Below are 24,565 nucleotides of genomic sequence, written 5' to 3' on the forward strand. Positions count from 1 at the left end.
AGAGGAGCCAGTGAAGAGCAGGTTGGTGGAGGTTCAGCACGCAGGAGCCCAGAAAGCCCCCCACAGCCCAGCACACACACTTGCACAGAGTTGTGTCCAGCACTGCTCAAGCTGTTTTCATCAAACATCCTTTGCTCCTATCTCTAGCAATACCACTTAAGGAAAAAGTGAGTTAAAGGACAAACTTAAGACTCCCTAGAATTGTAGGTTATTTCTGGGGAGCCAACATTTATACCGTTTTTCCAGAGATAAATTCTGATGGTACAACATCCCATTCTTAGCCATGTGCAGCTTTTCCCTCTGCACTCACTGGGGAAGCTTCTGAGGGCTCACCTCCTCTCTCCCCACAAGTTCCCAGGCCCGTGCATCCTCTTTCTTATTTTGCCAAAGCTTCAATTCTCCTCTTCCTACCTTCTCTTTTCACCACACCCTAATATGCCTTGGGCTTGTCTCTGCCTACACAAAAGGTAAAAGCATAAGAACACACTTGAAGAAATTTCAGGTAAAATACTGAGGCCCTTTTTTCAGGAGACTAAGATGGAAAACAAAAACATGGACAGGATGAACTTTGTGAGACTTTGCAACTTCCATATAAAACAGTGCATCAGTAGGCTGAAGAGATAAACTGAAGAAAAATGTTGGCAAGTATACAACAGAGAATATACTTCATTATGGTTCTTAAAAATCAATTTTTAAAAGATGCAAAATATGCAAGAAAAAGTAGACAAAGGATACAAAAGCACCTCAAAAAATAAACACAAATGGCTAACGAACACAGAAAATGTTTGCTTCAACACAAATAAAAAGCAGGCCCTCAGAAACACCCCAATGTATCTGTATAGGCAGCAGTTATTTCAGTCACAGGGACTCCACAGCTGCACCTGGGTCATCCAAATGCCTGGCAGAGCAAGGGAGCTGTCTGCAGCCTTGCCCTCCAGAGCCAGGGTATCTGAGGGTCCCAACCTACTCACCACATGGCCCTACAGCATGCTTCAGGCACTAGGGAGGTGGTACCAGGCTAAGACGCCCCTGCAGCCCTGCCAGCCTACCCACTCTCTGGGTCCTTTGCATTTCTAGACAGTGTATCTTATACCTGTAATTCCCTTTTTTTTGGGGGGCGGGCTGTTGGTTAATGGGGATTTAGTGGGTGCTTTCCCACTGAGCTACACCCCCAGCCCTTTTTATGTTCTATTTTGGGACAGGGTCTCACTAAGTTGCTTAGGGCCTTGATAAGTTGCTGAGGCTGGCCTTGAACTTGGAATCCTCCTGCCTCCAGCCCCCAAGTCTCTGAGATTATAGGTGTGCACCACTGCGCTACCTATAATTCTTACCAAGGATTTCCACCGGCTTGCTTCTCCAGTAATAACCTCTTCTCATCTTCAGAAAACTGTAAGTCCAGTTCAAAAGAGTTAGTGTCCAAATCGTGGATGTACTGCTCTATGTTGCTGCCTGACCTGTGGGGTAGGCCTGCATCCGCCACAGACAAGGAGTGGGAGGAGGAAGAGGAGGACACCTGCATGCAGCCAAACTGGCTCAGGAGATTGTCATACTGCAGGGAAGAAGAACAAAGGAGAAAGGTGCCTTAATTTTCCTGTAGGGTCAAAGGCATGCGTGCGCACACACACACCACACACACAGAGCTACCTCCATGACCCTCTCACACCTGGTGAGCTCACACACACCACCAAGGGAGGTAGTTCATTGATCCCTTCTGGAAAGTGTGTATAGATATGATTTTCCTTCACTGGCCATTTGGCCACCTAGTCAAGGCAGAATGGAACCTTCCTCGATTACTCTTCCAATAGGAGTAAGGGACAGAGAAAGGCTATGCCTCAGTCTTTATTTCCAGGGAGAAGAGATCTGGGACCCTCAACCAACCTAGCATCAACATGGCAGCAGCAGCCTAGGGCCTACTGGTCCCACAAGAGAAAGAAACCAGAGGCTGTACCCTCCTGGCATAGAACTTAACATAGAGGCACACTCCTCTTTTGACCCAGTGTTCTTGAGTCTGCAGGAGGCACCACATTTTGATTTGACTCACCACGTTTTCAATTTTTAAAAAACATTTATTCTTTTAATCTCAGTGAAGTGTAATTAACTTGGTAAACAAGGTTGTCCATTATTCTACAGAAACGTAAACCAGTGTTGACACAGAAAACAGCTATGCACAAATGTGCCACATGGTCAGAGCTGTGCATCAGCTTACTCCTGGGCACTGACAGGGCCAAAGAACCCCCCAGCACAGATCTGAGAAGGCATGGCTACCTTGGGCAGCCAGTCACCCCACCTTCAGGCCCCACACCTGAACCCTGCCTTCCACCCCACAGAGTCCCTGTCCTCTGCAGGTCCTACACCCAGCCTCCTCACATGCTGCCCAGCTGACCTCTCAAAGAACAACTGCTCACACAACCCTGCAGCAGCCACAGCCCCCCTGCTGTCTCCAGAATCGATGCAGTCTGCTGCAGTCTCAGTTTCCTCTCTGAAAACTTCCCAATTCGAGGATGTCCATGCATGAAGTTTACAGAGATAACCACAGATCCCCCAGCTAGTGGTCACAAGAGCCTTCAGAGCCAGCAAAGTGGCTACTACCATCGTCCCCATTTCTGACAGGGAAACCAAGGCTCAGAAACTGGCCCTAGGTTGCTACTGGCCAAAACTGAATTTAGTACCAATGTAGCACTGACTCTCCTGTGTTTCAGAGATGTCATGACCACAGCATACTGGGTCATTCTTGCTTTAGAGCTCCCACACAATACTCCATGGCCAGCTCCAGAGGCAGTATGCTAGTCCCCATGCCTCCCCTCAGCAGCCCAGCATAGGGCCAGGGCTAGGATGAGGCCCAGGCAGGATGCATGGGAAAGGGTATTCTTCGCTGGGAGCAAGGTGCTGCCAATGGGCACCATGAAACACCCAACTCTGCTGACTCCATGTGGACCCTTCCTCCAAAGAGTCCAGCCTTGGCTAGGCTCACTCCAATATCACAGAGGCCAGCAACAAATGTCACCATCAGCAGGCTGCAGGGAATCAGTATGCCTGCCCTCCTTGCACCCTGACTCCAGAGTGGACACCCTCTCTCAGGTGAAGCCCCTTTCTGATGAGGACACTGAACTCTTAGGTGAAGGCATTCTGTCCACAAGGAGGGAGCACCTCCAGAGTGGATTTCCCCTATGCCTGCACTCCCCCTGCTATGTCTTTTCCTAGGCTCACTAGCTGTCCAAAGGTGAGGTTTGGCATGGGGAGCTCTCTGCCCAGGTACTTCCCAAGGCCCTAATGGGACAGCTAAGCAGTGGTCACCTAACAAAACCAGGCTTATGACGCCCGAACTAGATTTTATAGGTGGCAGCCAAAGCTTGTGATCAAAAACCTCACAGACACAGGCCTGCAGAGAAGCTCAGGGGGTGTGTGGTGTGTACTCATGCATGACACTCACCATACCCTATATGAAGAGAAGCTCCTAGGTATTAAGACTAGAGACTCAAGAGCCTATATGGTTCCTTCAGAGTGTGGCTGGCCCCTGGGAATAACAGAAAAAGAGAACAGAGCCCATGGGCTGAAAGGTTGCCTATAATCCCAAGCGAGACCTTAAAGGAATGACAGGCTCAGCTGGGAGGGCTCCTGCTGAACCTGATCCTACGGGGCAGCATCTGTCCAGCATGCAGGGAAGAAGATAAGAGACTCTGAGTTCCTGGGGCTGAGCTCTCTGGAGCTTGTAGAGCAGAGGCTATGGATGGCTGTGGGAAGCAGGTAAAGTCTACATAGATGCATTTGAGTCTTTTTTTTTTTTTTTTTTTGGGTGCTGGGGATCGAACTCAGGGCCTTGTGCTTGCAAGGCAAGCACTCTACCAACTGAGCTATCTCCCCAGCCCCGCATTTGAGTCTTGCTCATGTCTGGGTACAAAGGGTATTTTAGGACAAAAGGGCGGATGTGCCTTATAGGAAGGAGACATAGAGAACCCTTGCTGCATTGCCAGGCACGGTGGCAAACAACTTGTGATTCCAGTGACTTGGAAGGCAGAAGCAGGAGGTTCACAAGTTCGAGGTCAGTATCAGCAATTTAGCGGAATCCTTTGCAGGTGAGGGAGATCCTGTCTCAAAAAAATTAAAGGAACTGGGGATGTTAGCTTGGTGGTAGAGAGCCCCTGGATTCAATCCCCAGTACTGTCAACACTTGACCTGTAAGAGATGAAACCAGTAGTGATTGTAATTAAGCTTTGGAAGACTTTTAATTATGAGCTAGAACTCCATAGTGAACTGAAATGGAACTCCATGCACTTATTCTAACTGGTTAGAATAAGCCACAATGACAGAAATCAAACCAGAAAAATGAACTATCAATAATAATGAACTTTTATAATTATAATAATCATTATTATTATTTATTTTTGTGTGTGTGGTGATACTGGGGATGGAACCCAAGGGTGTTCTACCACTGAGCTACATCCCTCAGACCTTTTTATTTTTTATTCCGAGATCAAGTCTCACTAAGTTGCTCAGACTAGCTTTGAACTTGTGATCGTCCTGCCTCAGTCTCCCGAGTAGCTGGGATTATAGGCATGCATCATCACACCTAGGAGACAGTAAATTTTTAAATCACATTTAAATATTGGCCAGGGAGGGGTCACCATGGAAGATGATAAGAGGAACTTGGATAAAAAAGACTCAAGGTTGGAGGTGGGACTGCTATTAGCTCCTTATACCTTTCTGCCCCTTTTGTGCATATTTCCCATTTTCCAGGATAAAAAGTTTTAAGAGCAAGTATACTTAAGATTGTGTATGTGTTGTCAAGCCTCAGGAGACAAAGAGCCTCAAAACCAGTGAAAAGAGCAGCAGCCAAGAGCCAAGGGCTGTGCCTTCACTGCATCAAGCTGCAGTGACCAGGGTCCACCCTCCATGTACATCTCTGCAAGTTCAAAGAGCAGCACTCTAAGCTTTCTTTGAAAAGATAAGCAATACTTCTGAGCATCTTCGACACAATTACAATGGCACCAAGCCACAACAATGAGCCACCAGGAGACCCAGTGCCAGGAGCTCAGGGATGCCTTCAGGGCATTGATTCCCAATTCAGCTCCAGTTCCAGCCCAGAGGGAAAACTCCCCAGACCATTCACAGCTGAGGAAATGAGAAAAAGGAATTAGGCCCCCCAGGCCTCATGGCAGTGAAGCATTTTAACACCAACAGGTTTACAACACTGGCTCACTTTAGCCACTAATCACACAAATAAGGGTCCCATGGCATGTGGGCATGAACGCTGTGTGCACAGAGGAGCCACATTCACAGAGCAAGACAAGCACAACTCTTCTCTGCCCAGGCTACCCCCTCAGGGGTCAGCTTACATTGCCATAGCAGTCCTCGTCGTCCTCTGACATGGCTGGCAAGTAAGCTGTGAGCTTCGGAGGCGTCTGCTGGTGCAGATTCTCCCATGTGATGGACTCAAAGAATGGATGAGCTTTGAGAGGTTCATACCCTTCCATCTCTTCACAGCCTAACCGCTTTGTGGCATCTAAAACCTTAAATGACAGTCAAGACAAATCACTGCCAGAGTTAAAATGTAATTCTGACAAAAAATCTTTTAAGCAATTCTTTCTGATTCTGTCACTCCTAGAAAGAGCAGAGGCAACATGGCCCACCCCAGGTCTGCCCACTCCCACTGTGGGGCTGTGGGATGGTTAAGGCCTCTCTGGGTTACTGCTTCACCTGAGGCTCTGCCCCAAGACTCTCACAGGTGAAAATGAATCTTTATTTCACAATACAGTGGGCAGCAGCGAAGTATGCTTTTAAACTTTGCAGTTAAAAATCTTAAAATAAGAAAAAAATGACCTGACTGGCTCCAATAACAGATAGGGCAATCAGCCCAGACAAGTGCCTACAGACATGACCAGTGTCCTGTGCCCCTCAATGGACCGCAGCATCATCTCCTCCTAGGGAAGGGCTGTGATCAAGGGGATCAAGCCCACCCTCCACTTAGGGGAGTTAGGAAAGGAGAGAGGGCAAACAGCTGCAAAGAGCTGACCCTGCTCCCCAAGAATCAAGAAAGGGAGGAAGCCCAGAGTCCAAAGCAACCAGGGCCAGGTCACTTTCAGTTTCTGGAATATAAATTGATTCACCTTTCCCAAGTAAATCTATATCTCTGTTTCATCACCTGAGTCGATCTTTAAAATCTTCATGTAGCTTCCTCTAAAGCTGACATCAGCAGATGTCACTGAGTAGGATGTACAACCATCAGCCACCATAATAAACCTAGTTGCTCTAAGAGCAGTAACTTAAAACGCTATGTAATGTTGAGCAAATGCAAAATGGTAACAGTAATTTCCTGCCTTATTAAAAAGTCAGGAATCATAAATTTGCAAAGTGAAGGTTATAATGAGATGAGGTAAAGACACAACTCTATCTATCATCTGTCAACCCTGAACCCTGAATGCACCTTTCTGATAAGACAGGAAGCACAGGGTCAGAAGATGCAGTGAGTGGTAATGGGATCCCCTCTCCAAGAGAACATTCAGAATACTTACCAAGAGTTTTTCCACAAGGTCTCTTGCCTTAGGGAAGAATTTTTCTGGGAAGTCATATTCCAACTTAATGATCTTCTGAAATATAAGATATTCATTTCTGTGAATTAAAAAAAAAAAAAAAAAAAAAGCAGTCATTTGGGCAGGAGTCTTCACACGTCCGGTGCTCAATAACCTTTCCTGTAATGATTCAGGGTGACCCTTATCTCAAAAGACCACCCACAAGCCACCAAGCCCTGTGCACTTATTAGTCATGGTGGAGGTTCATTCACAGCTGGACATGGTCCTGGCACCCCCTCCACTCTTGTCAGGCTGTACTGTGATGGGCTCGGAAGTCTAGAAGTCTCCTTACCCGGCTCGAAATGGTGGGAGTCCTGCCACAAGCTGGTATATTATGCATCCAAGAGCCCAAAGGTCTGAACTTTAAGGGAGGGAGAAGACAAAGAAAAATGGCATTGGTACAATTTAAATGACAAGCAGAGTTCACTTTTCACTTTTTCCATGCCACACCAGTTTCAGCCTCCAATGTACTCCTGTCTCTTGGGACCAGATATGTGTGAGATACAAACTGCCCAAAGGCTGGCAAGTGTCACCAGCTGGGTTCAGCTGCCCTGGAAGCTTTGCCACCTCCACCAGGGGTTAACAACTTTTGCACCCACCCTAAGAGACAGCAGAGTTCACTGTCAATGTCACATCACACCAGGATACTGCAATCAGACAGCAGTGGGAGGGTGAAGAATGGTAGTCACACGGCTTTCCTGGGATGATACCAGGAACAGTTTGATAAAAACAAGCTCCTCTCAGTGCTGAGGAGCGGGCTGGGAGAGCTGGCCTCACCACTGCAGGAGGTACAGTTGAGGCTAACCCATTTTAGCTCACATCAGAACAGGTGGGAATGCTGCATGCCACAGGGTCAAGAGGCTCATCCACAGGACACTCATAGAGGAGGCGTTGCCCTTTTTGTATTCCGCTGTGAAAAGCCCTGCCCCTCCTTTATAAACATTTGGATTACCCATTTTCAAGGGAAAACAGCACAGCTCTAAATGTCTCTAAATTCTTTCCAGAATGTCCCCAGCTGTTAGGGATCCTGAGACTGCTGCTCTGTCTGCCCTCACAGCACTCCATGAGAGTCTGGCTCTCCCACCCACTCTCAATGCACTGCAATGACTTTATAGGATTTCTTCCAAGTCCTGCCTCCCATTCCCAGCTCCCCACAGGACTGGGTATGTGCAGGGCTCACAGGCTGCTGCTGATGGCCTGGCATTCTGGAAGATGATATTGTAGGGCATGGGTGAAAACCACTGCTCTAGACAATAAGCCAGCCAGTGTGCCAAGGCCTGGGGGAAGGCCCTGTCCTCACCTCAGGAGCACCAGCACCTGCAAGCCAGGGAACAAGTGAGGCACTTAGGGTGGGTTTAAAAATTAGAAATCTGAATCACAACAGGGTAAAGAGCATTTAAAATATTAATTTACATTAAACTCAGTAACTAGTTTACACTTGGTTTTTCGTGTTTAGTCTAGATAAAAAGAGAGTGACATAAGAAAAACCAGGCCCTTCAGTGTGCAAGTTGCAGGGGCAAGGCAGTCAAACCTGCAGCCTCTCAGGGTCCTCTCTGGAGTGTGGGAATTCAAACAGGAAGGGCTTTGGGACGACTTCCACCTCTGTGAATGATCTGAATTTTTTTAAAATTTCGTTTTCTTTTACTTTTCATTGTTTTCTCTTTCTTCACCTATCTCAATGTTTTATCATGAGCTTGTATTTTAGAATTTTAATTCTAAAATTAGTCTAAATTTAGTCTTTTTAATACAATAATAGAGGGGAACCAGAAGTGGCACATGCCTGTAATCCCAGCTGCACAGGAGACTGAAGCAGAAGGATGGCAAATTCAAGGCCAGCCTGGGCAACTATCAAGACCCTTTTTCAAAATTAAAAAAAAAAAAAAAAAAAATTAAAATAGCTGTGGATATAGCTCAGTGACAGAGTGTCCCAGAGTTCAATCCCCAGTAACCCTGCATATGAAATAATAAAACTGGGGAGCCAGTACAATGGTTCTGGAAAGCATAATGTACCAAGGATTCTTTAAATTCTTACTGTGGACTGTCTTTCCCACCAGATGGATGACAGGGCACCCCTGAAGCAGAGCACTGGTGCCCTCCTCCTACCCAGAGGGGCCCAGCAGCACAGAGCAGACACACCCATACGACCTCAACTGTCTGACAGCAAAGGGACAATTTGATGAACTAAGATAAACTCATGCAACAGAAAATTACACAGCTGGTAAAGAGGCTGGCAGACAATCTTAATGGCATGGGAACTATTCATCACAGAACCAAGAGGACCAGGATTCATACTGGCTATGCAGTGACTCCATTTATATGAAAATTCCATAAACACATATAAGGTAGACAGGAAAGACATACCAAGTTATTATCTGCAAGTGGGTCTAGAGACTTCTTTTTTCTTTTCTTATTTTTGCAATACTGGGGCTTGAACCCAGGGCCTCCCACATGCAAGGCAAGTGCTCTAACTCTGAGCTACATCTTCAAATCTTTTTACTTTGAGAAAGGGTCTCACTGACTTGTCTTGGTTGGTCTCGAACTTGCAATCCCCCTAACTCATCCTTTTGAGTAGCTGGGATGATAGGAATGTGCCACCACTGGAGCTGGAGAATCATTTTCTAAGAATTCTTGACAATGAGTAGGCACCCCCTCCCTTTTTTGGTATTGGCGATTGAACCCAGGGTGCTCAACCACTAAGCTACATCCCCAGTGCTTTATATTTTTTATTCTGAGATAGGGTCTCACTAAATTGCTGAGGTTGGACACAGACTTGCAATCTTCCTGCCTCAGCCTCCTGAGTTGCTGGGATTATAGGCATGTGCCATTGTATATAGCTAGGCTTCTCTTCTAAAATATGAAAAGAATTCTCAATTATTTTTAACCCACAGCCCCAGATGTGTAATACCTATAAAAACAAATACAGGCCAGGCATGATGGTGCATGCCTGTAGTTCCAGTGACTTGGGAGGCTGAGACAGGAGGATCAGAAGTTCAAGGCCAGCTTCAGCAATATAGCAAGAGGCTCAGCACCTTAACAATACCCTGTCTCAAAATAAAAGAATAAAGGGCTGGGGTTATAGCTCAGTGGTAGAGCACTTGCCTAGCTTGTGTGAGGCACTGGGTTCGATTCTCAACACCAAATATAAATAAATAAATAAACAAACAAATAAAGGTCTGTCAACAACTAAAAAAATATAATAAACAAATAAATAAATTAATTAAAAGGGCTTGGGAATTAGCTTATTGGTAAAGTGCCCCTGGGTTCAATTCCCAATACCAAAAATAACCCCCAAAACTTATAGTATGTAATATAAAATTATATAACACATAGTATAATTATATAACTGATAGTAATATTAGTGAACATTAGCTAATATTAATATAATAATATATAAGCTCTAGATTATAATTTCCAACCTATTTTAATACACCTGTCAATTTCATTAAAATACTCACAGAATTGAGATTTAATGGGTTAAGGAATATCCCAAGATTTAGAAAGTTAAAAGCAAAGGAGATACACAGCGATGTCTCCCTTGAAACCCTGCCCTATGCCCTGTCATTTCTTGCATATCCTTATACAGAGAACATGAGCTGCACACACAAACACACATGCATGTTCTTGCTTCATGCAGAGTGGTCTAGGTGGTGGAACCCCTGTCATTGCTGACAAGCTGGAAACCCTGAGCAGAACTGATAGCAAGGAACACTGGCTCTCAGACACAATGATATGATACGTGTGGAGGCCAGGAGGCCATGCCTCCCACTCACACGGTGCACCCTGGCTGAAGCACCTCTACACTGTAAGAGGCTGAGCAGCATCCCTGGTCTTCACTACTACAGGTCAAGAGCACCCCACACCACTGATGTGACAACCCGAACTGTCTTCCGACATAGCCAAATGCCCCCAGGGGCAGAACCACTCCCACTGGAAGCTCTGTCTGGCTCTTGTTAAGAATTCAAAAATCTCATGACTGAGTAAGAAAAAAATAAAAAAAGAGAAGCCTGTCACAACTGAGATGCCCAAGTTTAATTTTCCAGAGCATCCTTCCATCCAGCTATTATGTTTGTGCCCATGGCGTACCCTTGAGTTGTCAAAGCTTTCAAACTTAAAAACAGAGTGGCCTAACCAGAATCACTCATTCATTCTCACAGGGGTAGCCCCTTGTAACCTGTCAGAGCAGGACACTGACTGTCGGCAGGAGAGTGTGTAACAATGGACCAAGAGGTTGGGCCAAATCAGACACGAAGCAGAGCTTGACTGGTCCAGGGAGTGGGAAGCCCAGCCACACCTTCATTTCATAGACCTGTTGCCTAGAACTGCTTCCCAAACCTTGAGCACAGATTCTAGTGCCACCTCTCTCAATCTTCCAAGACAGCACCTTCAACTCTTCCCTATTCCAGGCCATCAGCTGCTGCTCAACTGCCCTGCAGACTGACCCTCCTGCACTCTTCCAAACAAAACCTACTTCTAGACTGGTGCCAGCTCTTCTAATATTCATGACTGAGACCACCGCCAAGGACCAGCTGCATCATGCAGAAACCCTCACTGCTGTGACACTACTGGGCCGACACCAGGACTGGTTGCACCCAGCTGCAAACCTCCTCTCCCATTCTTCCTGGGCCGCTGCCCACCTCTGCAGAGTCTGTGACACTAAACAGCACACAGCTCCCACAGCCCTGGAGCACGGCAATAGCACTTCCCCTCTGAGCAGTTTCCTAAAGGAACAAGAGCAAATCCCTAACTTAAAAGCAACAACCAGGTTGGGGTTGTGGCTCAGTGGTAGAGCGCTTGCCTAGCACATGTGAGGCACTGGATTCGATCCTCAGCACCACATATAAATAAATAAAATAAAGATATTGTGTCCATCTACTACTAAAAAGATTTTTTTAAAAAGCAACAACCAACCCTGAAGTACAAAATATAATGATAAAGGAACACACGTGTATCAAAGGAAAACTATAGGTTAAAAAGCAAAATGTTAAAATTTTTTTTCAAAGTATGCTTGACTATATAAAGACCACCAAGGTTCCTCTTTCAAATGCTAATTCTCATGAAGAAAACTAGTAACTACCATAGAGAGGAGAGAAACATGATTGGATAAAAGCAGGTTACCTCTTACAGGCCGACTTCTCTGTGAGCAGCTCTGGAGAAACATACTGCGCTGTTCCTACAAATGAGTTAGCCCTGGCTGAAAAGAGGAGAGAGAGAAAAGGTTATACCTAGAGCTGTAATCCCCTGCCCACCAACCACAACCATACAACTGGTACATTCCCCAAGGTATCACAGTCCAAACACAGCAGAGAAGAGCTTACTGTCAGCTCGGTGCTAGTAACCTGGACCAAACTGAGTTCTCTCAGGAGCTAGGCTCTTCAAGACCCACCCCAAAATGCCTGGACCCCAGAACACTGTGCACTCCTCCCTGGCACCTCCCATCTGATGTGATGTGTGACTGTAAAAAGCATTCATGATACACGCCCATCATCCTGTCAGCAGGGCAGCAGAAAAGGGGTCCTGTCTGTTGTGTTCACTGCTGGACCTGCAGCACCTAAACATACACTGATGCACAGAAGCCACAACAAACAGCTGCAGGCCAAAGACCAGCCTCTTCTCAGTCATCACCAGCTCAGGCACACAGCGACTCCAAGGCCAGTAAGACTGAGTCCTCCGTCCCAGAAACCCTCCACATTCTGCTACCTCCAGTTCTGGCCTGTGTGATGCTCACTAGCAGGTCACCGGGGTGGTGTTCAGGCCCTCTGGACCCACTCATCATCAGAGACCCCAGGTCTTAAGGACTATGGGGTCTCATCAGTCACAGTACAGGCAGACAAAGCAAAACCACGGCTGACCCCGTGGCCTCTACTTAAGCAGCTGGCAGGGTTGGTCCCCTCGATGCAGCTGCTACCACCTGTTCCACTTGCAAGTCAGTTCTGAGCCATCCCTCCCACCTGGCCTCTCTGGCCTGGCTGAGGTAGGCCCATAACTCCTCTGAGAGAACCCAGTTTAGCTGGTCCTTCAGTCATGTAAATGGTTCTGACAGGACATGGTTTTCTGTTAAGAATTCTTGGTTGCATTTGTGTCCTGCCAGAACCCTGAAAGACACTACCAAGGATACCAAGGAGACCTGAGAGGAAAGAAAACCAAACCAAGAGCCCAAAACAAACGAGTCCACTCAACCATGTAATGAACCCAAGAAATGTGAATTAAAATGCAATAGTCTAGGGGCTGGGGTTGTGGCTCAGTGGTAGATCACTTGCCTAGCATGTGTGAGGCACTAGGTTCAATCCTCAGTACCACATATAAAAAAAAAAAAAAGGTTCATCAACAACTAAAAAAATATTTTTTAAAGAAACACAATATTCTAGAGCATAGTAGAGTAGAGGAAGGAGAATGGGAGAGGAGAGAGGAAAAGAGGGAAAAGGCACAGGGATCATGAACTAAAATTGAATTCCGTGTGTGTATGAGTTTGTCAGGATAAACCCAATAACTATAAAGCACTAATAAGAATAAAAAACATTGTCTTCCAACCATTTTTATTTCCTGTGTCATAAATCCCTTATTTACATTTGTTCTTCATTTTTTATTTTACTTTTTAGTATCATTTTTGCTGATTTTTAAAGGTTTGCTATGTATTTCAGATCTTAGTTATTTCTCACCTGTTGTATGAATTTCCCTCATTTTATCACTTATCTTTTTACCTTATGTAAAATTATGATGTAATCAAATTTGTCAAGTCCTTAAACACACACACACACACACACACACACACACACAAGCTGGGCACTGTGGTGTACACCTGTAATCCCAGTTGCTTGGGAGGCTGAGAAAGGAGGATTGTGAGTTCAAAGCCAGTCTCAGCAACTGTGAGGCTCTAAGCAACTCAGGGAGATGCCATCTCTAAATAAAATACAAACGAGGGCTAGGGATGTGGCAATGGTGCAACTTCCAGGGGGCCATTTTCCAATAAGCATTAATCCATAAAGAACAGGCCCACACTGAAAGACCAAAGTAGAACCTATCAAGACAGAAAGAGCTATGCTGGGTGGGAAGATGGGCACACTTCAGTAATGCAGTGAAATCCACTTAAAGGCAACCATTTCTGTCTCTAGGCAGGCAGTCCTGCCCACGCTGGAATAATAGCAAGACCTAGGTAGCCATGAGAGGATCTCTCGAGTCCATAGCACAGCATAAAGGCAAATGGCAGCTGGTCAGGGATCTGGATGATCACCAACCGCCAGTGGGGATATGGGGCCACTGCAGTGACTAAAGCCTCCCTGCCCACACTTGCTGACCCCCTCTCCTTCCTGTTTGCTGAGTGTGGCCTTTGCACCTGGTTGAATACCAGAAAGACCTTAATAGGTCAGAACTCAGGTTTCCAGAAACAAACCCCCAAGTCTAAATTTCCAGGACGCCCTGAGTTCTTCCAAGGCTTCTGTAAAGAGGGCAAAGGCCAGGGACAGATGAGGTCCAAGTGATTAAGATGCCTTTACTAGGATGTACCTAAGGAACCCTAAGGTGAGGGCAAAACCAGAAGCCCTCATCAATCCCACATGCCCTTGCCAACTGCCCTGCTCCACTGCCCACCACCTGCCCTATAGCCTCTGTCCAGGAGGAGTGCAACATGTACACAGCTAAGTAACCTGGGTGACCTTGCTCCCACCAACACCTTATTCTAGAAGCTTTCAAGATGTTTTAGAGGAACTAACTCTGCACAAAAGTAAAAAGAAGCCAGAACAGGAATAAATTCTAAGATTCTGCACTACTCCAAACAGAAGTTACTAAAATGAATCACAGATGCTCGTCCCTTTTCCTCTAAGAAGGAAACAATCCTGCCACCTCCTCTGCATATACAAGCAATTGTTCCAGGTTTACAAGACCGTAAGGACTTCTAGCATTCTGCTTTCAAGAAGAAAAGGTTTATTTCACCAATCCACAGATGCACTTACATTTTTATATATATATTAAGTGGCTACAGGGCATGAGCCCTGGCTGCAACTATCAGAGTCTGAAGAAAATCAACACAAGGGAAGATACCCAGAGCACAGCCCAGGTATGTGGCTCCCATGGCTGATGGGGGACCAAAGATGTCCCAGCCCTGCTGCCCAGGGGAAGTCATGGGCCTGTATCAAGCAGGAAGAGTCAAGCACAGGGAGGACAAGGAGCTGACAGATCCCTGCACAAAAACTTGGTAAACAGAAGTTCCCATTTGCTTCAACTTTGTAGTGAACAATGCTTTTTTTTTTTTTTTTTTTTTTTGGGGGGGGGGTGCATACTGAACCCAGGGGCACTTAACCACTGAGCCATATCCCCAGCCTGTTTTTTATATTTTAGAGGAAGTCTCACTGAGTTGCTTAGGGCCTTGCTAAGTTGCTGAGGCTGGCTTTGAACTTCCAATCCTCCTGAGCTGCTGGGATTACAGGTGTGGGTCACTGCATCCAGCTGGACAATGCCTGTTGCTATAAGGTTAAACCAAGTACATAAAAATAGAATTACTAGCCAGTAACACGATTACTATCTACAAGGAACAAGTCCAACAGATCCAGGTTTGTGAGAGCTCTCAGAAGCACCAGGGGAACAGGACTATCATCTAAGACACCAGAGCCAACAAGAACCTCTTCCTCAACTGGAAGGTTTGCCTTTATCCCCCAAGGGCAGTGCTTGGGACTGACAGAGACAGTCCCAGTCCAGGAGGAGGCCAAACACTTCAAGGACTACAGAGGTTAAAGGGCAGACAGAACCTGGACAAGAACCGTCCATGCAAACAGCAACCAGGAAGAAACAAAGACTCCAGGATGGGAAGCCTGCGCTGCCTGGGGGAACAGGCTTCCCCTCCTACCAGCACCCTGTGCATAGAACTGATCATGAAGCTGGGATCTTCTCCTCTGCCCTGGTTGTAATCCCCTCTGGCTCCCATGAACTAGCTGGCTGCTGGTGGAGAGGTCAGAACCACCATGATCCCTTTTCCACAGAAAGCAGTCACAACATTGAGATGCTTATACTGGAACCTTTCTTTCACCGACACATGGGTGTGACAAGCCTGTGCCCAGCACATTTATTCCACCAGCACTTTCCTCCAATGTCTTTCTCACAGACAGCCTAAGCACAGGAGAGGCCAGGCAGCTCTACAAACACCACCATCCCTGAGGTTCCCTCTCAAAATCACTAATCAACTCACAGATAGTTTCCCTTCCCCCAGACTGCATTACAAAGGCAATATCATCTATCTGCCAAATGCTTTAGAAGAGTCTTCAGGAGCACTGGGCATGGTGGTACAGGTCTATAATCCCAGTGATTTGGGAGGCTGAAGAATTGCAAGTTTACAGCCAAAGCCAGACTCAGCAACTATGGGAGACCCTGTCTCAAAATAAAAAATAAAAAGTGCTGGGGATGTGGCTCAGTGGTCAAGAGCTTTAAAAAAAAAAGTCTTCAGGAGTTCAACCACTCTTCTTTATACCACAGTGAGCACAGGATCCCCAGCTGCTAAGACAGCTCAGACCACCTCCCAGACCAAGTGAACTCTTCATTTATATTATTTAATTTTTTAAAACTTTTTTGATTTTATTTGTTCTAATTAGTTGTACATGACAGTAGACTGCATTTATACATTTTGATAGATCATGCACAAATGGAGTACAATCTCATTTTTCTGATCATACATATTGCAGGATCACATCAGTTATGCAGTCATACATGTACATGAGGTAACGTCTGTTTCACTCTACTATCACTTATTTTTAATGTGGTACTGATGATCAAACCCAGTGCTAGGCAAGCACTCTACCACTGATCCACAACCCCAGCCCCCAAGTGAATTCTTGGTAGCACCTCTTCCGGTAGTAGAGGTGTGGTAATATGATGCAAGGCCGGACACTCTCCAACTGACAGGACTTAGAAGATCAATGATTATAAACAGGTACTTGACCAACAGCTAATCAGGTCTGTGATTTTCTAGAACCTCCCCTAAAATCAGATGCCTAGACCACTACAACCAGATGCATACACCAGATGGGGAAATGGTCAGACAGCTGACCAGCCAAAGGGGCTGGTGGAGGGCACTAGAGCCCAGGGATGTGTTCTCCTAGACATGACCTACAGCATCCACAGGAGGAGCCATGGGGTGCAAGGGCCAGGCTCAACATGGCCCCCACAGTGTGGAGGAGGATGGGCCACAGGGCACTCAGGAGAACTGAGCCTCCCTCCCTCCACCCTCTAGTCTGCACATGCTGCCTGGGGCCCTACAGTGGGACCCCAAGAAAGGCACCACAAACCTCTGCAGTAATGCTGAAGACCACACAAAGCAACACATTTCTCAGAAGTTGCACCTCAGTCTTAAGCATGGAGCTAAGCTCTGCTGGAAACCAAACTCACACACCTTGTTTGCTCTCTGGAGACAAAACTTTTGCTGTTCCAAAATCTGTGATCTGGATGTGCATGTCTTCATTTAACAAAATGTTTTCTGGTTTAAGGTCCCTGTAAAAGTAGATTATTATGTTTGAGATGAAATACAGCAGCAGCATTATTACATACTCTACCTTTTGATGACAACAATGAAGTGATGATGTGATGAATACTTACCATCTTTACAGACTAAGGCAGAATACAAGTCCAAAGTTCACACCAAATAAATATCAACTGCATACAATAAGGTCATTGTGATGACATCACTTCCTAACAGTATCTATCATTTTAATAAATGATAGATATATTTATTGCAGTATAATCTATCATTTTTAACTCAAAGAGCTTATGAATACTTCCAATTTGACTTTATCAGAAAGTTATGGGAAATTAGACCAGAAGTAAGTATACACAAAACAATAACTGATAAAAGCACTAGTCAAGATGGTACAAGTTACTGCCTGGGCAGAAAGACACCTGGCCACTGTGACCTGGTAACTGAAGTGAGACACTCGACAAGCAGGTTCCTCTGACTTCAACCTCTTCTTAGCTTTCACAGTGAGCCACCACCTGGCACCTACATCCCACCCTCTACAACATAAACCCACGCTGACCCTAGAGGCCTGGGGTGGTCTGGGGTCAGCCATAGCTTACAGGCCAAATGGCTGCTAGCCCAATCATTACACTGACCATCCCATGCACACCACCCTGGGTGGCCCTTAGGTTACCTGTGAATGATGCCCTTGCCATGCAAGTACTCTAGAGCAGACACGATCTCAGCTGTGTAAAATCGGGTACAAGTCTCATCAAATGAACCGATTTTGCGGATATACTTAAGCAGTTCTCCATTTTTGGCATAACTAAGGCCAAAATCTGAATATTGTACAGTTAAGGAAGAATGGTGGAAAATTGTTGTTTTAAAACTAATGTTGGGCTGGGGATGTAGCTCAGCTGGTAAAGTGCTTGCCTCGAATGTATAAGGCCCTGGGTTCAATCCCCAGCACTGCAAAAAAAAAAACAAAAACAAAAAAAAAAAACACTAACCTTAACAGCCCAGTAAAACCTTTTTTATTAAATGAAAACTGAAGCAACCTGTGACCCAAGACAGTTGCCCTCTGAGTCAGATCCAGGCCCTAGCTCCAAAACCAGGCACCAGCTGTGGGGCTTCTAAGCACACAATGACACAGTTCCTGGAAAAACATAGACAACACCTCTCAGCATAGACTGCCCTTCTGAACATGGTCCCCAGAGGTGTCTGGTGCCTATGAGAGAAAACCACTACAGATGGCTGTTGTGCCTACAGACCCTGGCCAAGGCACCAATGTATACACGGCTTCAGGTAAAAACAGAACAATTCTGGAAGACAGGTCCTGAGAACCCTGCCTGAAATCACAGAGCTCTGAGTGCCATGCTAATGGTTCTTGCATGTGGTTCTCCTTCTGGGTACAAGTGACATGCCTTGTAAAAGAAGAGTCACTGTATTAATTTCTCAATTCATCTGATCTATTTGTGAGGCACCCACTGGGGAGACACAAGGGATAGTCAACCCTTCTCAGCACCCCACAGTGAGACATGTTCCATTTGAACTCTCCTTCTGAGGGTAATGAACAGCTCCCATATAACTGTTTCCCCGGGAAGCACTGGACATCTGTGCCTAATACTGGAAATATCTAGGAGCTTCATTCCCTGACAGTTCAGAACACAGGGACCCAAGTGTTCACCACCCTAAGTAGTGGCTCCTAGAGGCTGTGAAAGGTGGCTTGTGCTCATGGTGCCAGGCTGGTCTTTGTGTTCTGGCTTCTGTCTGCCAAGGCACTGCCACCTCCCACCAAGGAAGGAGGGAAAAAAAACACAGTCGATGCTGCCCCTGTCAGGCTGATCTCTGGTCACCCACACCTCCCCACTGGGACAAGTTCTCACAAAAACCTGAAACGAAAAGCAAGGACCTCATTACTCTGAAGAATGGAGAGGATCTCCCCCAGGCCCTCCTCACCTCACCCTGTCTGCTTCCTAAAAGGGAGGTTACGCCATGGAGTTGCTAGTTCTGACTCCACCTGGGCTGCCCATAAGACCTCACAAGTTAGGAGCCCAGGCGTGAGGCTCAATCTCAGTCACAGCCAGGGGGAGTGGCTTCTAGCCTCTTCCAGCTTCAAGGCTTTGACATTTATCCAACCTCTCACTGGTTCCTGTTTCTGCATGAAGGACACCTCTGGTTCTCTGCTAATGAGCCTGGGGCAGGGAGGAGAGGGTGATTAGCAGGTCTTAAATGCAGCAGGTGCCCAGGATTACTGCTCAGGCTGCTAGTTCTCCACAGTCACACGTCTTCCTCATCCCAAGGTGCTCTTTCAGACCTCATCAGAACCCTAAGAACTCTTGGCCAGGGCAGCGAGGCAGAGGCAGAGGTGGTTGATCTCTCTGACAGACCCAGAGAGCCCAACACCTGCAATCTGCAGAGGAGGAACCTGGATGAGAGATCAAGCAACTGACTCATGATCACAAAGCAAAGGAGGGGAACCAAAGTCCAACCCTGAGGCCAGGAGCAGTGCTCCTGACTCCACTCTGCAGGTGGGCCATCACCAGGACAAGTAGGTTGTTAACCAGCCTTCGTGGGAGTTAGAGGAAGATAGACTTCTCCGGCCTTCATCTATGTACAAGGAGCAAGGCCCCTCACTGTTCAGACTTGAGTCAAGGCAGCACTGCCCTGGGGGTTGGGGGCTTTCCACTTTGGCCCAGTCACTGTGCTTGCTCTCCTGGTGGCCTACCCTGCATCTATTGAAGAAGGACAGTGGGCCCTGCATGTACCTACCTACCTGTTTTCAGGCAGTGGCAAGGTGCCCCCAGGCTCTGCCTGCCCTCATCTGTCCTTATGGTGGGTGGGCTCACTCTGAAGTCACTACAGGTAGTGACCAGAGAATGTACTTGATCAACCACTCCCCTCTCCCACTGGAGATTATAGCTAAAGGGAGAATGGTGTCACATCTGGGCACTTATTCATGCAGAGTTTCATTTTCTTTTCAACACAATGTACACCAAGGATGCTGAATGAAGCAGAAATCCCTGAGTCTCATTCTTGCAAGAGGTGAGTGAGCCCTCATGACCTTCTGGGGTTTTGGAATTTGTCTTTATTTTATTTTTGTGGTGCTGGGGATTGAAAGGAATTTATCTTAATCATCAAGAACAATGTGTACGTAAGCTCATGCCCGTAATCCCAGTAGCTCAGGAGACTGAGGCAAGAGAATTACAAGTTTGAGGTCAGCCTCAGCAACTCAGCAAGGCCCTAAGCAGCTTAGTGAGACCCTGTCTCAAAATAAAAAATAAAAAGGGCTGGGGATATAGTTCAATGGTAAAGTGAGCTGGAGTCCTCTCCACCTGCACTGCTCTGGTCAGACCCATCTGGAAAACCAGACAGCAAAAGCAGTCTCTTTTGGGCTCAGCCCTGACCCACCACCACCCATGACACTAGGAGGAGATGAAGTCGAGTGATTATCATTCTGTCCAAGAATCATTTGGATATGGTTTTGAGGTCCCTCAAGGGTGCATATGATTGAGACTTGGTTCCAAGAGTGGCAGTACTGGGAGGTAATAGAAACTTTAAGAGTTGGAGCTCTTAAGGACTTAGGTCACTGGACATGAAGCACCTCCTCGTGTGTTCTCAAGAGAGGATGGTCATAGAATAGCAAACCCTGCTATGTCCACTATCTCCACTTTCTGGTTTGAGATGTGATCATTTCTCTGTACACACTCCACCATTTACCATCAGCTATAGCCTGCACCAGGACTTTCAGCCTCCAAACTGTAAACTAAACAAGCTAAACAAACTGCTTTCCTTCATAAAGCTCGCTGCCTCAGGCATTTCGTGGTGGTAACACAAAGTCGACAGTCTGAAGCATCCCAGCCAACAGGACACATCATCCAGAAAGCTTGCAGGAAGTTGAGGTTTTGGACCTCTGATTATCTGGTAGCTAGAAATTCTCAAAGAGGGATGCATTCACACTGGGTCCCAGGGGGCATAAGGGAGGGACCAAGGCAGCATCAGAGGTGAGAAAGACAGGGCCTAGAGTTGTACCTCAGCGGCAGAATGCTTGCCTACCATGTGTGAAGCACTGAGTTTGATTCTCAGTACTGCATATAAATAAATAGATAAAATAAAGGGCTACTGACATCTTAAATTTTAAAAAGAGAGGTGAGAAAGACAGACATGAAACAGCAAGATGAGGCAGCTAATGGCTGCCACATAAGCAGCAGAGGTGGGACCACAAGCGATACTGGGAGACAACAGGCTCCACCTAGGTGCCACTATTCAATCAAATCTAAAACCACCACCAAAAAGGCCTCCCCAGACCACACATCTACCACCTACCAGATCACACAACTGCTAAGGGAAACCACCAGGAAGAGCCCACTTGGTATTTCATTTCCATCTGCCTCAGCTCTCAGTCTTGCCCTAAGAAACGCCCACCCACAGCCACTGACTTGTACAGGTACAAATCCTGGTCAGGCACAGCTCCATGTATTTGGCTGCTGGGCAGCAGCTGGCTGAGCAACTATCACCCCATTGGAACAAATCTGAGCCTGTGACCATCAGATCTCCATGCTCCTTATTCACTGTCAACAACTTATCACAGTCTCCTTCTTCGGGTGGCCAGCTAGCCCATTCTGGATCTGCACATCATCCTGAGCCTCCAGATCTCTGACAGCAACCACCCCATGGCCCACTCAGCCCTTGCACAGCAAGCACCCGTGTATGTGTCTTATGCCCTCAGCCCAGTCTCTCCCAGCTAAGTAACAGCACTATATACTAGGCTTTGAAGGCAAATACCAGGAGTCACCTGACTCTGCTTTCTTCTGCCTACCCCGACCCCCGCCCCCACTGCCTCTAGCTCCCATTCCCTACTATGGACCATGAGGGCAGGGCAAACCCTGTGTTCCCCAACACAAATAGGAGAATATTTACAATTGGTGCCAGGTCATCATGGTTCACAGAACATCACACCCACAGACTGCCCATTCTTCAGGTTCACATTCTCCTGTTCTCACAAGTCCACTGAGTTCAGAGAGCCCCACATTCCAGATACCTGCACATTGTGGCCTTTCTACTTTCTGTAGCTCATCCTGCTACCTGGACAACTATGATAGCTTGATATTGTGCATCTCGTAACTCCTTCCCTGATAGGGAGACCACCAGGGCAGAGCCTTCTCCTTGTTTACCAGCACATCCCAATCTCCCTGAGCACAATAAGCACTTATAAATGAACAAAAGAACAAGCAAATCCAGGCAGCAGTTGAAGCAGCCAAAAGATGGTATTTAAAGTGGGAACAGAGACAAAGCACGGTGGCACACACCTATAATCCCAGGAAGCCTCCTCAGGGAGGCTGAGGAAGGAGGATCACAAGTTCAAGTCCAACCTGAACAACTTAACGAGACCCTGCCTCAACATAAAATTTCAAAAGGACTGAGGATGTAGCTCAGAGCATCCCTGGGTTCAGTTCCCAGTACCACAAAATATAAAAATATATATTTTTTTTAAAGTGGAGCAGGGGTTTGGGAATGTGACTCAATATACAGCATATCTTAATATGCATGAGGCTCTGGATAGGATCTCCAGCACCACACAAAAAAATAAAGTGAGAACAGAACAGAGCAAAGTTTTAAAATAAGTGGGAGGGGGCAGAAGGAGAAGGAACAGAGAGAAACCAGGCCCCTCCACCCAGGTGAAATGGGGAAGCCAAGCCTTGAGAGTGGCAGGGTGAAGGGTGGGGCCCCCTAAAGTTAGAAGAGCACCTTCTGGGAGCATGGAAAGCCCACCTGCCTGGCCCAGAGGTGTGGCCTGTCCTCAAAATCCATAGACCTGCCTCCCTGATTCCTAAACAAAAGTTTGAAAAGAGTAAAAGAAAGGGTTCCCAAAGTTCAGGGAATCAAGGACAAGAGAATGTGAACAAAATGAAGACCTGCTAGAGAAATAGGACAGTTCTAGAGAGCAAAAGGCACTAAGCAAGCTGAAAGCCCACAGGAGAACTACACTCAGGATAGAAGGAAGAAGATTCAAGATACTGTGAGTCACTCCCTACACTTCTCAAATGCCCAGAAAAGTTTGTCCCTTCCAACCAAATCCCACAACCCAGGGGTCAAGGATGCAAACAGGAGCCAACAGACACCCTAGGAGCCCAAGGACACCCAAGATCATTCCTCCTCTCTTGTCCTCTGCTTTATTTGAGCATGGGATTTGACATCTAACATACTCCACAGATGCTTGTTAGAGGAAGAAGGAGATACCTTGTATTGATATCTAGCAGCCCAGCAGCCAGGGTTAAATAACCAACAATCTGTAGGTAAAAAGTTCATCAATAAAACCCTCAAAACTATATGATGACTTCCTCTTCAGAGAACAACACAGCAGGAAGCCTCGGCCATGCTCTGGCACTGCCTACTGCCTCCAGGAATATTGGCCATTCAAGAGGTCCCACAGCAACAGGGGTGGGGAGCCACACTATACCCTTTTCTTTTAGGGGAAGGGGTAACTTGCTAGAAAAATGGGGCTGATTCCACAATGAGAGGGATAACTGGTATGATTTCAGATAGTGTAGACCACACAAAGGATACACAGCTTTTCATCATCCTGAAATGTGAAGTAAAGCTTAACGAAGAAGGGATGGTCCAGGCGCGACATCACATCTCGCTCTCTGGTTACATATGGGACCTTGTTCTCTTTAATAATATGACGCTTCTCCAGAATTTTAACTTAAGGTGAGAGAGAAGTAAGTTACTACAATTGGAAAGGTGAAAAATAGTAAATACACAATCATAAAGATAAAACTGGTACAAATGATAGTTTTCCCAAAATTACCCACACCAGCTTCACAGTCTCTAAGACCAACAATGTTCTAGACCCTGAAATCAGCAGAGAAACCTCTGGACCCTGCCATCCAGTCTGCCATGTGCAGTAGGCTGCTCTGTCCCCAAGTCCCATACACACAGCTCACTGGAATTAGTACTTACTGGCATATTCTCTGGAGGTAGCCAGTTCTCGGGCCAAGACAACCTGGTTTGGGAAGAAAAGGGGAAAAGAGAAGGAAAAGAACACACACTGTAATAACCAGGAGACAGTCTGAAAAGACAGACTTCCCCACCCAACTCAAGGTTTGAAATTACGTAAATCCTTTGGTTCTATACTAACAAACAAGCGTACAAAGCCACTGCTCATGTTAATGTGTTCTAATAGTTAACAGCAAACATATAAATCTCTCCACTGTTTTCAGAAGGCTCATGACCAGCTGCCACTGGTCCCTATAGCACAGTGAAAGTACAAATTCAAGAACCTTGCAGCTGGATACAGTGGCACAAGCCTATAATCCCAGCAGCTCAGGAGGCTGAGGCAGGAGGATCGCGGGTTCAAAACCAGCCTCAGCAACTCAGTGAGACCTGTCTCTACATAAAATACAAAAATAAGGGCTGGGGATGTGGCTCAGTGCTTAAGTGCCCCTGGGTTCAATCCTGTTATCAAAAAAAAAAAAAAAAAAAAAAAAAAAGAACTTTGTAGCCGGGCACACTGACACACACCTGTAATCCTAGCTACTGAGGAGACTAAGGCAAAAGAATCACA

General features: G+C 46.4%; 1 protein-coding gene across 5 annotated transcripts in view; it reads right to left on the reverse strand.

The window, feature by feature from the left end:
* Pdpk1 (3-phosphoinositide dependent protein kinase 1) overlaps positions 1 to 24,565 on the reverse strand; it is a 71,178-nt gene that overhangs the window by 13,917 nt on the left and 32,696 nt on the right. For 3 of the 5 annotated variants that reach the window (XM_047533310.1, XM_047533309.1, XM_047533311.1), the window contains 9 exons: positions 23,962 to 24,004; positions 23,566 to 23,703; positions 17,693 to 17,837; positions 16,939 to 17,036; positions 11,682 to 11,757; positions 6,859 to 6,927; positions 6,510 to 6,606; positions 5,334 to 5,507; positions 1,332 to 1,549 (listed from right to left, as the gene is read on the reverse strand). In XM_047533310.1, the coding sequence (XP_047389266.1) occupies positions 1,332 to 1,549; positions 5,334 to 5,507; positions 6,510 to 6,606; positions 6,859 to 6,927; positions 11,682 to 11,757; positions 16,939 to 17,036; positions 17,693 to 17,837; positions 23,566 to 23,703; positions 23,962 to 24,004 (1,058 nt within the window). The remainder of the gene's footprint in view (positions 1 to 1,331; positions 1,550 to 5,333; positions 5,508 to 6,509; positions 6,607 to 6,858; positions 6,928 to 11,681; positions 11,758 to 16,938; positions 17,037 to 17,692; positions 17,838 to 23,565; positions 23,704 to 23,961; positions 24,005 to 24,565) is intronic. The other 2 variants (XM_047533312.1, XM_047533313.1) reach the window with 2 other exon arrangements.

The sequence above is a fragment of the Sciurus carolinensis genome, chromosome 18, assembly GCF_902686445.1.
Source record: "Sciurus carolinensis chromosome 18, mSciCar1.2, whole genome shotgun sequence".
Lineage (NCBI taxonomy): Eukaryota > Metazoa > Chordata > Mammalia > Rodentia > Sciuridae > Sciurus > Sciurus carolinensis.